General features: G+C 62.2%; 1 protein-coding gene across 1 annotated transcript in view; it reads left to right on the top strand.

Moving 5' to 3' along the window:
• PALM3 (paralemmin 3) overlaps positions 1-13,992 on the top strand; it is a 28,790-nt gene extending 14,798 nt beyond the window's left edge. Inside the window, exons 2-8 of the mRNA XM_073318112.1 lie at positions 2,027-2,078; positions 3,972-4,052; positions 5,156-5,277; positions 7,521-7,617; positions 8,384-8,411; positions 8,919-9,038; positions 10,365-13,992. Of these exons, the coding sequence (XP_073174213.1) occupies positions 2,034-2,078; positions 3,972-4,052; positions 5,156-5,277; positions 7,521-7,617; positions 8,384-8,411; positions 8,919-9,038; positions 10,365-12,691 (2,820 nt within the window). The 5' untranslated portion in view covers positions 2,027-2,033 and the 3' untranslated portion in view covers positions 12,692-13,992. The remainder of the gene's footprint in view (positions 1-2,026; positions 2,079-3,971; positions 4,053-5,155; positions 5,278-7,520; positions 7,618-8,383; positions 8,412-8,918; positions 9,039-10,364) is intronic.

The following is a 13,992-nucleotide window of genomic DNA, read 5'->3' as shown; positions in this document are numbered from 1 at the left end:
AACTGGTGTAATCTACCAGCTCTTTTGCTGATAGAAGCTGCTGTAACCCACCCCAGAGGCAGCCGTATTTCGGAGCTGGGGGAGTGATCCCTGTACCGTGTGGCTGTGCTTTGGAATACAGCTGTTCTGCCTTCACTGGGGGAGTTTGCCCGTACGGCTGCTCTGGTCTAGCTCTGCTGGCAAACCCTTTCTAGTGTAGACAGGAGTTCCTAGAGCGGCGCTCAGCCAGCATCTGGGCCCCTGTGTGTGGGGGGGTCCCAGTCTGTCTATGTGTCTCGCAGTGCGTGTGTGTCTCTCAGGCTGTGGGTATGTCTACACTGCACCATGAACCCGAGTTCCGACTCAGGTTTGAGCCCAATCCCCCTTCCGTCCACACTCAAATCAGTCTGACTTGGGCCAGGAACCCCTTGGGACTTGGGCCCGTGGCCCCTGCCAGGAGGGTGAGACTCGGGGCAGAGCCCTGTCACTGTGCAGTGTGGATGCAGGTCGAACCGCAGAGCTGAGCCGGAAGGTCGGCTGAGCACAGTGTGGACCCGTTAGCGAGGCCGTGAGACCTGGGTCTGGCAAGTGTGATCCTGCAGCGTCGCCGGACGCCCAGGCACGGGCACGGAGCCAGCCAGTCCCCCAGCGCGGATCCCGCTGTCCTCAGAGCTCCTCAGCGTCTGTCTGTCCATATCCCGGTGCAGCTGCGCCTCAGCGAGTGTTGCGGGGGACGCCCAGAGGAGCTGGCGGCTCCACTCCCTTCCCCTCCCAGGCCCCGCCGGCCTCACACTGTCAGCCCTTCACACCGTGTTTGTTTGCGTGTCTATGACCCCCCGCAGACCCAGGCACCTGGGCCGGGTGGTGGGGAGGTGACGCCCCCCCCAGGTGACTCGGCCCCCAGAGAGGAGCAAAAAGGGGGCCCAGTCTATTGCTGAACGTGCTAGGACCTGAAGGGGAACCCCCACCAGGGGAGCTCTGGCCCAGCTTCAGTAACCAGAGCCCCTGCTGCCAAACCCTGTTCCTCCAAACCTCCCAAGGCAGGGGGGCAGGACAGGGTCCCCACTTCATCCCCTTCCAAGCCCTTGCCTCCTGCACAGAGATGGGGGGAGGTTTGGTCAGCTCCAGAGCCGATGCCCATAGCTGATGTGCCCCCTCCCCTGCTCGGCCCCTGCTCTCTGTGCCCCCACACCACAGGGCAAGCTGCATGGGGCAAGGCCCCTCTGCCACACCTTCTTCCAAACCTGGCCCCTCCCCAGAGCAGAGATCCCCCCACCCCTCCCCATACACACATCAGCCCCTTCCCTGGAATTTTTGCCCAGCAGGGTACCAAGACCAGGATCCTGCCAGCATCCCAAATGCCTGGGGTCCATCTGCCCCTGGCGATGTCCCCTCCAGCCCCTCCCAGTGCCCCCCATATGAGCCAGATGCCGGCTCCGCTCCCCACTCTGCTCTGCCAGCACCGGTACTCCCCTGGGCTCCTCTGCACCACAGGGGCCATGGGGGCCTCTGGGGCAGGGGCAGAGGAAGTGGCTGGGTGCGGCATGGCAGGCTGGCTGCAGTGCCCACCGCTGGGAGAGGCCAGGACCGAAGTAGCCAGGAGCTCGCCCCCCTCCCCGCCCCCAAAGCCAGCACCTCCTGCTGGGAAAGCCCGGGACTGGGATTGCAAACATAGTAACTTGGGTTGCGCTGGGGGGAAAAAGTGCCAGCTGATTTTTGAAACAGGTGTGAAGCCTTGTGGGGGTGCAGAGGGGAGTGGAGCTCCCCCCCGCCCGCAAATGTGGCGTGGTCCCAGCTCTTGCTGAGGCCGAGAGCAAGTTTGAAGTCCCCTTCCGTCCTGTCCAGACTTGCTGCTGAATCCCACAAATGCCGCAGCTTCTCGGCCAGGCAGGAGGAGGGGAAGGGACCCAGAGAGGGGGAATGGGAGAGGGAGGGAAAGAAGGGAAGGAAAAGGAGCACGTGAAGGAGCGATAGAGGGGGCAGGAACGGAGGAGAAAGCTGGTGCCGCTCGACCTTTGGCCATCCCCAGGCTTGGTTTGTCTTTCAGAGGGAAGATGACCGAGAGCTCGCTGTACACGCAGCGCCTGGAGGCCATCGTGGTGAGTGGACCCCTCCCCACCCCCAGGGACCCCAGCTGAGACAGGCCTCGGGCCCCTGGCCGGCATCGCCCCCCCGCTGTCCGTCCTTTGGCTTCCCCTAGTGGAGCCACTTGCCCCGCTCTGGGAGAACCCAGTGAGTCAGCAGCCCAGGGCACACGAGAGGCCCAAGCTGGTGCCCCCGGGGGCAGTGGCAGAGGTCGTGCAGGGGCAGAGGAATCCAATTCGACAAAGGGCAAATATGCCTCCAAGAGCCAGAGAGTGGAGTGGAGTAGCCAGGAGCTCCTGCCCCGCTCCCCACAGCGCCCCCTGCTGGGGGAGACTGGCACTGGACTAGCCCCGAGCTCCCCCCACAGCCAGCCGTCCAGCCGTCCAGCTCCAGGCAACAGGTGCTGGGCGGAGGGGGACTGAGCCCAGTTTCTGGGCCTGCTGGAGCTGAGAACTGGCCTGTTCGTCACAGCAGTGGCCTCCTCTCTCTGCAGGCCCATGGGCTGGGCTGAATCCTGGAGGCAGGAAGCTCTTAGCAGCCAGGGGAGTAACCTGAGCCCTGGCTCCCCTCGTCTTGCCCCCCCCGCCCCCACCCCCGCCTGGCATTAACAAATGAATTATTCAGCAGGCAGTGGCTCCAGAAGCAGCTTTTCTCTGGTCCAGGCCTTTCAGGCTGAGAGAGGGACCTGGAGGCCTGCCCAGCCCCGGCGCAGCAGCCCGGGACAGGGGGATGGGGGAGAAGGGGAATCGGGCCAGGGGCCGGGCCGGGGCAGCAGGCATGTGGGGGTAGCGATATGCATGGGGCCACACGACATGGACGTGGGTGTGAGCAGCATTTGTCACAGGCTTGTGCGCCTGGGGTGAATAGTGTCAGGGACACACGTGTGCACAGAGGGTGTGATGCAGCAGGCGGGAGGCATGTGCACACGGAAGTGACCAGCAACAGAGACATGCGTGTGCACGAGGGCAAACAGCAACTGGAACACACATGGGCATAGGGGCATGGAAAGTGGGGGGGGGCCACACGCGCACTCAGAGAATGAACAGAGGCAAGGGCGCGTGTGCACGGGTGGGGAACAGGGTCAGGGAAAACGTGCATGTCCATGGGTGACTAGTGTCAGGGACACGCGTGTGCACTCGGAATGCACAGAAGCAAGGACACGCAGGTGCCGGGTGGGGAACAGGGTCAGGGACAACACGTGTGTGCACACGGGGTGCATAGTGTCAGGGACACGCGTGTGCATGTGGGGTGACCAGCAGCAGGGACACACGTGTGCATGGGTGAATAGTGTCAGGGACAACACGTGTGTGCAGATGGGTGATTAGTGTCAGGGACACACGTGTGCACGGGTGGGGAACCGGGTCAGGGACAACACGTGTGCATGAGTGAATAGTGTCAGGGACACACGTGTGCGCAGATGGGTGACTAGTGTCAGGGACACACGTGTGCACGGGTGGGGAACAGGGTCAGGGACACACGTGTGCATGGGTGAATAGTGTCAGGGACACACGTGTGTGCAGATGGGTGAATAGTGTCAGGGACACGTGTGCACGGGTGGGGAACCGGGTCAGGGACAACACGTGTGTGCAGATGGGTGACTAGTGTCAGGGACACACGTGTGCGCAGATGGGTGACTAGTGTCAGGGACACACGTGTGCACGGGTGGGGAACCGGGTCAGGGGACAACACCTGTGTGCACACGGGCTGAACAGTGTCAGGGACACGCGGGTGCCCTGGGCCGGGTCTATCCCGTGCCAGCTCCGCAGGGTCCCCACTGGCCGCGGGAGGGTTAAAGCCCCGGCCGCGCACGTGGGCTCCCCCGCCCAGGGCCCTTTGTCCGCGGCTCGCCGCGCCTGGCCCCGCAGGGCGGCGGCTCCAGCCTCGCTCTTGTCGCTCCGCGGCTGCAGGGGCGGCGCAAGGTGCAGGAGCGGATCCTCCGGGCGCGCCGGGAGCTGGAGGAGGAGAAAGTCCGAGCCCAGCAGCTCAAGGTACCAGGATCGGGACTGGGGACGGCGGGGGGACTTGGGGGGAGCTGGAGGATGGGGGGGGGTGTTGTTAGGGGAGCTGGGGGGTCTCGTGAGGGTGGGCTTTGTGGAGGGGGTTAAGGGACGTGTGTGGGGGGGGGTTAGGGGAGCTGGGGGGTCTCGTGAGGGTGGGCTTTGTGGAGGGGGTTAAGGGACGTGGGGGGGGGGGTAGGGGAGCTGGGGGGTCTCGTGAGGGTGGGCTTTGTGGAGGGGGTTAAGGGACGTGGGGGGGGTTAGGGGAGCTGGGGGGTGCGGTCTGCTGGGGGTTGGCCCAGCAGAGAGGGTGTCAGGGTCCCTGTGGCTTGCCAGCGTGGGGTGCTGGCTGCTGGGGGATTTGGGAGGTGGTAGGTTCCAGCCAGGCTCCCCTGCCCAGGGACACAGCAGCCCCCTGACCCACACCAGCATCCCCCCAGGGTGGCGGCTACCCGAGCCCCATTGCCGCTGTCCCAGGGCAAAGCCCTTAGCCTTGATGTGGGCTGCGGGGAGCTGCTGTTCCCCCTCGCAGGGCTGGGGGGAGGGGCCATGTGCATTTTGCTCAAGGCAGGGAATCCGCTCCCGCCACCCCACTTTTCCCGCCTGGGGGTCCCCCCGCTCAGGGGAGTTCCGTCAGAGGCCGCCTGCTGCCCGGCTCCTCGGGCCGGGGGAGGTGCTGAAGTGCGTGAGTGTGGGGGCGCGGGCGGGTGTGTGCTCCCGTGTGTGGGGCTGGGGCTGTCTGCGCGTGTGAACGCGCGTTTCTGTGTCCCTGCGTGGGCACATTTACGCATCCACGGGCTAGCATGGCGCACGAAGCCTGCGTGGCAGTGGGGCCAGTCCGTGCATGCGTGTCCGTATGTCCCCGGAGACAGGTCTGTGTACTTGGACACACGTGTGCATGGAGCAGGAGCAATGGCAAGGACACGTGTGCTGGGGGGTGAGGAGCTGTGGTAGAACACGTGGGCGTGTCCACAGCCATGTGGGTGCGTGACCGCACGGGTGCGTGGCTGGCTGTCACTGTGCACACATGGCCTCGACCCAGGGCGTGGCGGGAGGGGCAGGCTGATAGAGGACGCTCTGCTCTCTTCCCCCAGAGGAAGTCCCTGCGAGACCGGTGGCTGATGGAGGGGTCATGCCCGCCCCCCGAGAACGACCCCACCTCCCCGCTCTGGCAGGCACAGTCCCGCATCCAGGAGCTAGAGCAGGATCTGTCCAGGTAAGGGGAGGGCGGCGGGTACGTCACAGGGGAGATCTGCAGCTGTAGCCCTCAGGCCTCTTCCCCGGGAGGGATCACAAAGCATTTTACATGCTTCACCCAGCACTGAAATGCAGCCACCTCTGGGGCGGGGCTTGGCAGCTCTTTACAGCCACACAGCAATGCAGCACTGAGGATTACTCATTCAGCCTTGAGCTGCAGCCACCTCTCAGGGTAGGGCAGGGCAGGGCCGCTGATTAACTCCCACCCAGCAAGCTGCCTGGGGATTGCTCGCTCGATGCTGAAACGCAGCCATCTCTGGGGTGAGGCGTGCAGCTGTTTAACAGCCACACAGCAGTTCGGGACAGGAAGGAAGATGTGTTGGGGATTTTAGGGAAGCAAGGTGGAAGCAGCCAGATTTGGAATTGGGGATTGGCCCCCAAACTTTTGGTGGGGGACATGAGCCCTCCGTACTTCACCCCCTACCCCGTACCCAAGAGCTCCCCTCTCCTGTCTGGACCGGAAGACGCGTGCACGTAAAACGCAGCCAAGGAATCGGACATTTCCAAAGCAGACAAACGGTCTAAAACACAGAAGCTGTCACAAAGGCAAAGTGTGGAGGGAACCAAAAGGACACAGGGCGGGGAGGTGACTGAATGCCGAGTGAGCAGTGCTCCGCAGGATTAAATCACCGCTCAGAACGAGGGACAAGACAAGCCACAGCCGAGCAAGTCACACGCATTGAACTTTTTACCCCTGCCCACGGGGGACCCCCTCCCCGGGGTCCGTCCGTCTAAAGGGGCCTTTGAGATCTCTCTGCCCAATCAGAGCTGCTTTCACCCAGCAATCTCACAGCGCTTTGCCAAGGCAGGGGGAAATTGAGGCACAGAGTGACTTGCCCAGGGCCACAGAGTGAGGTAGGAGCAGAGCTGGGAATGGAACCCAGGAATCCTGACTCCCAGTGCCTCCGCTCTAGCCTCTAGGTTTACAGTTGCTCAGACCAGGGCATCCCTCCCCCAGCTCCCCCTTATCCATCGTGTGAACATAAGCTGCTTGTCTTCTCTTTCACGGCCTCTCCCCACCAGACCAATCGTCTCTCATTCACTATTGAGCTGCCAACTCCCGTCCCCTGATCCCAGCCTCTAGCACCGGCCTGGACCCTTTGCAAACCAGCCCCGTGGTGCTTTCTCCCTGCTTGGGAGCAGCTTCCCGTAAACCCCCACCAAGCGCCTCGTTAGCCACCTGCAAATCCCTCCCCTTTGCCAGGAGGCCTGCAACCAACCCGAGAAAGGCCAGGCTGCTGGTGAGCAGACAGCACGGCCTGCCATGCTGTTTCCTTGGCCTGCCGGTAACCAGCTGGTGTCTCTTGTCCCAGACTGAGATCGGAAGCTCTGAGGGCAGGGACTGTCTTTTTGTCCTGTTTCTACAGGCCCCTAGCACAGTGCGGTCGTGGTCTGTGACTGGGGCACCTATGCGTTACCGTAATACACCTAATCACAACCAGAGATTTAGCTGACTCTCAAAACCGGAGACAGGGCACCCAGGAGTCCTGACTCCCAGTCCCCCTTGCTCCAACCCCTGGACCATACTGCCCGTGCACGTGAACATGTAATGAACAAGAAGGCTATTGGCAACGTGATATAATTTCAAAATGCCCATTTATATGGAACCCACCACTTCAACCAGCCAGGTTAGAAAAGCCAATGAAACTGGCGTGCACATGGGAAAAACTGGCAGGGGTGAGTGCGTGTGAACGTACATGCTAGGGAGGAAGACACCCCTTCAGTCTGGCACGTGGAATCGGAACTATTCACCTATGTGTTTAGCCCCTATACTGCTCCCATATAAAGGAGATTTCCCTTTAGACCTGTATTATTATGTGTAGATAGATCAGGGTTCCCTTGCATCAGGTTCTGCCCAGACATAGCGAGGGAGAGTCCCTGCCCCAGAGAGCTCACAGGCTAAATACATAAAGGATGGGAGGGGAAACTGAGGCACAATGAAGGGAAACATCTTGCCAGGGATAGAACCCAGGTGTCCTGACTTGCAGGGGCCTGTGCTTTAGTTTTTGCTCCTGGGACATTGTAAGAGGCCAGTGGGGTTGTACCCCCAACAGGCAGGGGCCAGGGCAAAATTCTACATGGCCGAATTTTGAGCTCGGCTTCTCTGCTTTCCTGCCTGGGAGCCTGGTTGTGGCCGGGGAGCAGGGTCAGCCCTGTGGAAAGGGACCCAGCCTGGGAGCTTTTCTCTCCCCCTCTCTGCAGCCTCCAGTCCCAGATGCAGCAGCTGAATAACCCGGAGCATCGCGGCAGGCCGCAGGAGGCCTTGGAAGATGCTAAGGGGGCAGGGGGCACCTGTGAGGTAATGCAATGGGGCAGGTGGCACCTGCGGGTGCAGGAGGTGGGGGGAGCGCATGCGGCAACAGCCCAGGAAGAGGGGGAGCTGTGGGGCAAGGGGGGGGGGCGCACGCCGTTCCCAAGCTGGGGGGGGCCTCCCTCTGCGTGCTCCCAACAATTAGCTCCTGGGTGGGCACATGGGGCAGGTAAGAGGGCAGCGGGGGATGGGACGGGTTCAGTCCCCCTGAAGATATGGGGGGGGTGGGGGGTTAGCCCATTGTGAGGGCCTGCCCGTGGGACACCAGCCTGGATGGGCCCCATTGCTTCATCCGTCTGTGGCTATGCAGATAGCACAGCCCGGCTGTGAACTCCCAGCCCCCACCCAGCCCATTCCTGCTGCCCATCCCTCAGGGGCGGGGGGGGGGGGGGTGTCAGATCCTTCTAATTACCCCCAGACAGGCCACTGGCCAGCTAAGTCTGCCCCCGCAGCGCGGCTCGTGTTCTCTCCCTTCCCCTGCCTGGGCTGTCTTGTCTCTACAGTTTGTGGCCTAAATTCCTCCCCCCAAGTTCTGTGTCTGAGCCTCTGGCCTCTTTTCAGGACTCCTGGGTTCTCCTTATGTTTCCTTTGGGCGTCGATCGCTTCCTTCTTGGGCTGCAGAAGCAACCCCAGATGAAGCAAAACTGACCCCTGGAAAACAGGAGGCAGGAGCCATTCTGGGCCACCCATGCCCCCCAGTTCCCTCCCCAAGCTGTCACCCCCACCCCCTAAGGCTCCCATCTCTCTCTTTCAGGCCCGTGGGGCTGGTTCTGCTTCGGCAGGTGAGTTGTTCCCTGTTGGCGGGGAAAGCGGCCGGGTCTGGTTTCCCCAGAAGGTCGTGGATAGGCTCCTTCCTGAGGCTCAGGGGGGCTCGGCAGGGCCAAGGCACAAGGGGGTCGAGGCTCAGGGAATGGGGGCGGTTTGGTGGCAGCCACAGGGCGTGAGCCAGCGTTGGGATGGTGCCGCAGCGTGCAGGGAGGGAGCGGGACCCTGCAACGCAGGCTTGGGGGGCCTGGGGAAAGCCTGCATGCCTGGAAGCCGACCTCGTGGGCAAGAGAGGGGACCGGCCCCTGCTCTGGGGGCTTGTCCCAGGGCAGCCCATGGAGCATCGAGGCTGGTGACGGGGGAGAGGGCATTCCAGTGTAATATTGATAGGGCTGGGACTGAATGTGTCCTGGGGGCTCTGCTCCCCATAGGGGGTCCCTCTGGGGCAGGGCAGAGAAGGGAGGGCGCAGGAGAGCCTGTCTCGGTGATCAACCCAGCCTCCTTTGCCTTCCAACCAACCCCAGGTGGGGGCGGATGTGGCTGTGAGACCGAACCTGCCCTCCGCCTGGCTCCAGTCCCCCCCAAGAGGGCCATGCGAGCGGCAGCCCGGGAGAGCCTGGAGAATGGGGACGTGTCGGGAGCAGGTGAGCGTTCGGACGGGGCGGTGCATGGGGCGGTGCTCCATCGTTCCCAGAGCCCCGGCCCGGGAGCTAGGCCAGCACTAGAGGGCAGCCTGGGGATTCCTGCATGGGAAGGGTTAGCGCAGGGGGGCTGGGAGCCAGGGCTCCTGGGTTCTGTCCACAGCTCTGGGAAGGCAGTAGTGTCTAGTGGTTAGAGCAGGGAGACTAGGAGCCAGGACCTCTGGGCTCTGTGTGGGAAGACTTGTCTAGTGGTTAGAGCAGGGGGCTGGGAGCCGGGACTCCTGGGTTCTGATCTCAGCTGGGGGATAGAAGGTTGGCGCAATGGGGCGATGAGGGTATGGGGAACCAGAACCCTTGGGTTCCTTTCCTGACTGCCACAACTTCCCCAGGTGGCCTTGGACTAGTGTACCATTCCCTGTGGGGCCCCAAAGACACCACGGCTGCCTCTCTTGCCTCTCTGCTACCCCTCCTGGGGCCCAGGGTGTTATAAAAAAAAAACCCCTTACCAGAGACAGTTTATCACCCCCAGATCTAGAGCATGGAGCCCTTAAAATCCCACAACATCTGTTCCATCAGTGTAGCACACACCACGCTCTGGCGGCTTTCACCGCTCCTTGGTTCGCCTTCAGTCCTCTCCTGGCCTTCTGCCAGGCCTGGCACACCAGCCCCACTCTTCCCAGGGGACCCCTTTCCCCCCACTGGGAGTGCCTGCTCAGCTGGGGAGCCTCCGTCACTCCCTCTCAGAGACCCACCCTCTGGCCCTCGGCTCCAGCTCAGTAGGCAACTCCTGCCTTCAGCCTTCCCCAGCCTGGCCAACTCCTCTGCTACCTTCAGCCTCTCCCCAGGGCCCTTTACATCCTCCTGCCAGGATCTCTTCCCTCTCTGATTCTCCTGGATCCCTTATAGCCCCAGTTGCTGCTCCCGCCGTCTTGATTGGCCCAGTTGGGCACACTGCATCCTATGTCACAGGGTGGCTGAGCCCTCCAGCTCCCCTCTGCTGACAAGTCACCTCCCCGTCTGTGCCTCGGTTTCCCCACCAGTCAAATGGGACTGATCTCCCACAGTGCCCACCATGGGGCGTCTTGGTCCAGAGAGGTCTGTGAAGCGCTTTGTAATGGGGGGAGGAGAAGGGGCAAAGCCCACGGACCCCTGAAGTAATGACCACCTTTAGCAGGGGGCCTCCCACTTGGGGACCAGTCTGAAGGATCCCCCAGGTGATGCTGTTGCCTAGAGACCAGTATCTCCTCAGCCGCCTTGGGACAGATCCCCCTCCCCCGGGCCATGGGGAGAGATCCAAGGGGCTGACCCACATTCTCTTTTGCCTTCAAGGTCCCTTTGACGTGGAGGGGATCGGCCCTGGGGAAGGCAAGACTGAAGCCAGCTCTGCTTCTCTGGGAACTCAGGATGACGGGGCAGGAGCCTCTGCCAAGCAGCTGGAGAAGCTGGGCATGGGGAAGGTGGAGATGATCATTAGAAACCACCTGGGCCAGGAAGTGGGCAGCATGGACGCCATCGGGCGGACGTCCCCGGAGACGGAGGGGGAAGCTCCCCGGGGAGAGAATGGGTTGGAGGAGGCTTGGGACGGAAGGATGGAGCAGGAGCTGCAGAGCCCGCCCGCCCTTGCGAGCGACGCCCGGGACGGCGGGATGGAGGAGAGGATGCCCCGGACGGCGGGGCTAGAGGAGAGCTTGGCAAGGCAAGGGAGCAGAGAGGGGCCGGAGGGGGAATCCGGGGTGCAGGAGGGGGAGACGCAGGTCCTGAAGGATGAGAACTGCTGCCTCGATTCCCCAAGGCCCGAGCCGGACGGGGAGCTGGAGGAGCCGATAGGGGTCGTGGAAGAGGGGGAGATCTCGGCCGAGCCTGCCAGAGGAGCCACGGGAATGGAGGAGGCAGAGGCTGTCCAGAGGGCTCAGGGCAGGGCAGCAGAACCAGAGAGGCCAGAGGAGCTGGGACCCACCCAGGGGACAGGCCCTATGTGGCAGGAGCCTGCTAGGGAACAGGAGCGTCAGGTGTCCCCTGGGGCAGAGCATCCCCAGGCTGCAGGGGTGGGAGAAGGAACAGAGACGAAGGCCTCTTTGCAGGACCAGATCCCAGCTCTGCAGGACCAGATCCCTTCCTCTCTTCAGGAGGCTAAAACTTCTCTGCAAGACCAGATCCCAGCTCTTCAGGGACAGACCCCCTCCCACCAAGAAGCTAAAGCAGCTCTCCAGGACCAGATCCCAGCTCTCCAGGACCAGATCCCATCAGCTGTCCAAGACCAGACCCCTTCCTCTCTGCAGGAGGCTGAAGTATCTATGCAAAACCAGATCCCAACTGTGCAGGGCCAGTTCCCATTGTCTTTGCTGGAAGTTAAAACATCCCTTCAGGGCCAGATCCCCTCACCACAAGAGGCTAAGGCAGCTCTCCAGGACCAGATCCCTTCCTCTCTGCAGGAAGTGAATGCATCTCTCCAGGACCAGATCCCATCAGCTCTCCAAAACCAGATCCCATCACCCCAAGAAGCTAAAGCAGCTCTGCAGGACCAGATCCCTTCCTCTCTGCAGGACCAGATCCAATTTATGCAGGACCAGATCCCTTCCTCTCTGCAGGAGGCTGAAGTATCTATGCAAAACCAGATCCCAACTGTGCAGGACCAGATCCCATTGTCTCTGCTGGAAGTTAAAACATCCCTTCAGGGCCAGATCCCCTCACCACAAAAGGCTAAGGCAGCTCTCCAGGACCAGATCCCTTCCTCTCTGCAGGAAGCGAATGCATCTCTCCAGGACCAGATCCCTTCCTCTCTGCAGGAAGCGAATGCATCTCTCCAGGACCAGATCCCTTCTTCTCTGCAGGAAGCGAATGCATCTCTCCAGGACCAGATCCCATCACCCCAAGAAGCTAAAGCAGCTCTTCAGGACCAGATCCCTTCCTCTCTCCAGGACCAGATCCCTTCTTCTCTGCAGGAAGCGAATGCATCTCTCCAGGACCAGATCCCTTCCTCTCTGCAGGAAGCGAATGCATCTCTCCAGGACCAGATCCCATCACCCCAAGAAGCTAAAGCAGCTCTCCAGGACCAGATCCCTTCCTCTCTGCAGGACGCTAACACATCTTTCCAGGACCAGATCCCTTCACCCCAAGAAGCTAAAGCAGCTTTCCAGAACCAGATCCCTTCACCCCAGGAGGCTAAACATTCATTCCACAGCCAGATCCCCTCCAGCCAAGAGCCAATCCCTGCACTTCACGGGGAGGTACCGCTTACCCCAGGGGAGTTGCCACCTGGCAGAGCACCCGCTCTGGAGCAGGTGCCTGCCCGACCCGGGGAAAGCGTGGCCCTGAAAGGAGGCAACGATGCTGGCCCGGTTTCATCGACTGCAGAAGAAACCACTGAAAACCTGGGGAAGCTCCACCCGGAGCAGCAGCCTCTGCTCAAGGAAGCCTCCAGGCTCTGGACAGGCCGGAAGGCGCCACTAGATCCCATGGCCAGAAGCCCGCAGCCGGGAGCTGGCACCTTGAAGTCGCTGGCAGCCGTGAGCCCAGAGGCCCCGACGTACACGACCGCCTCAGCCAACCCCGGCTCTCCGTGCCAGGGCAGGAGCGCCGCCCACCCCCAGCTGGCAGAGGGGCAGGAGGCGGGCAGACGCAAGCAGAAGACCTGCCAGTGTTGCTCTGTCATGTGATCCCAGCCCCGCCAGCCGCTGGCCGCCCTCAGCGCTGGGATGGGCATCGAGAGCCCCCGCCGGAGACGGGCCGATCAGAGGGACCTTGCTCCAGTGACTGGGGGCCCAGGCAGCCGTGGCTCAGCCCCTGGGTGTTTTAATTCCCCCGGGGGGGGCTGTTCATTTGTACTGCCTGATGTTTTCCTATGGAGGGGTGCCCGGGGTAGGCAGTCAGTTTGGGGGGCGCCTGTCTCCTGCTGGCAGGACATGGCTGCAGCGCTAATTTCACGTCTGGTGGCTTCTGTTCCAAGCCCCTGCATGGAGGGGTCCTTTCCCTTCTGTCCCTGCCACGTCTGCCCCCTTCCGGAGCTCTAAGGGTATTGCGCAAAGCGGGGAGGGAAGGGGGTCTCCTGTTCCTGGGAGTTCAGGGCCCCAGCTCACACTTCTGCACACGCCTGTATACACGCTCGCCCCCCCCGCATGAATGCACACGCATGTACACACGCCCCTGCCCGAATACAAACCTCTGCGGACAAACACGTGGACACGCACCCAGTCTCACGCACACGCCCGAATATACAGACAAGCCCCCAGGTACAAATACAGCTGTAGTCTGGCCCCCTCCCCCCCCGACACAATGCTTACCCCTCTGCACCCGCATCACTGCCCAGACAGGTGCGCTCACGCTCACACCCACAGGCCCGACACAATCGCAGGGGCACAGTAGCAGGTGCCTCGCCAGACACCTGCACGCCCCCAGACTTACACGTGCCGGCGTGGCCCCCAGCAACAGGCTTCCTGCCTCACCTCCAGCTGGGCTGGGCATTGCCCAGCTGCCTGCTCCCAGACATGTCTTGCCCGAGAGACCTTTCCTAGAGCCATCGCTGCGCCAGGAGGGGGCGCCCCCCGCAGGTCAGTGAGGGAGGCATCGGAAACCACCTCCTCCCACGGTCCTCAGCTCAGCCCCTGCATCCTGCCCCTTGCGGGACCGAAACCCCTTTCCCAGCTCTGGCTCGGGCAGCCCTGGAGCTCAGTTAGGGGACAGGCTGGAGCTCTAGCCCCGACCCCTTCCGGCGCATCCCTAGGCAGCCTGGCCCCGAGCCTCGGAGCTATGTCGGTGTCTCTGAGGGTCTGGGCCTCAGATGCCACGGTGATGGGCATCCCTAGAACAGCCCCCAAAGCTGGTTTTGTCTCTGGGCCTTTCCCCCGCCTTAAACCGCCCTTGTTTGGAGTGAGTGTGAGCCAGTCACGCAGGGTAGCCTTGAACCGTCCAGCAGGGTCACTACGGAGCGATGCTCAATTAAAGTCACTTTAAATGGGAA

Source organism: Lepidochelys kempii, chromosome 20 (genome assembly GCF_965140265.1).
Source record: "Lepidochelys kempii isolate rLepKem1 chromosome 20, rLepKem1.hap2, whole genome shotgun sequence".
Classification (NCBI taxonomy): domain Eukaryota; kingdom Metazoa; phylum Chordata; order Testudines; family Cheloniidae; genus Lepidochelys; species Lepidochelys kempii.
The sequence above is the reverse complement of the archived record's forward strand: the minus strand, read 5'-3'. Positions and strand labels throughout refer to the sequence as shown.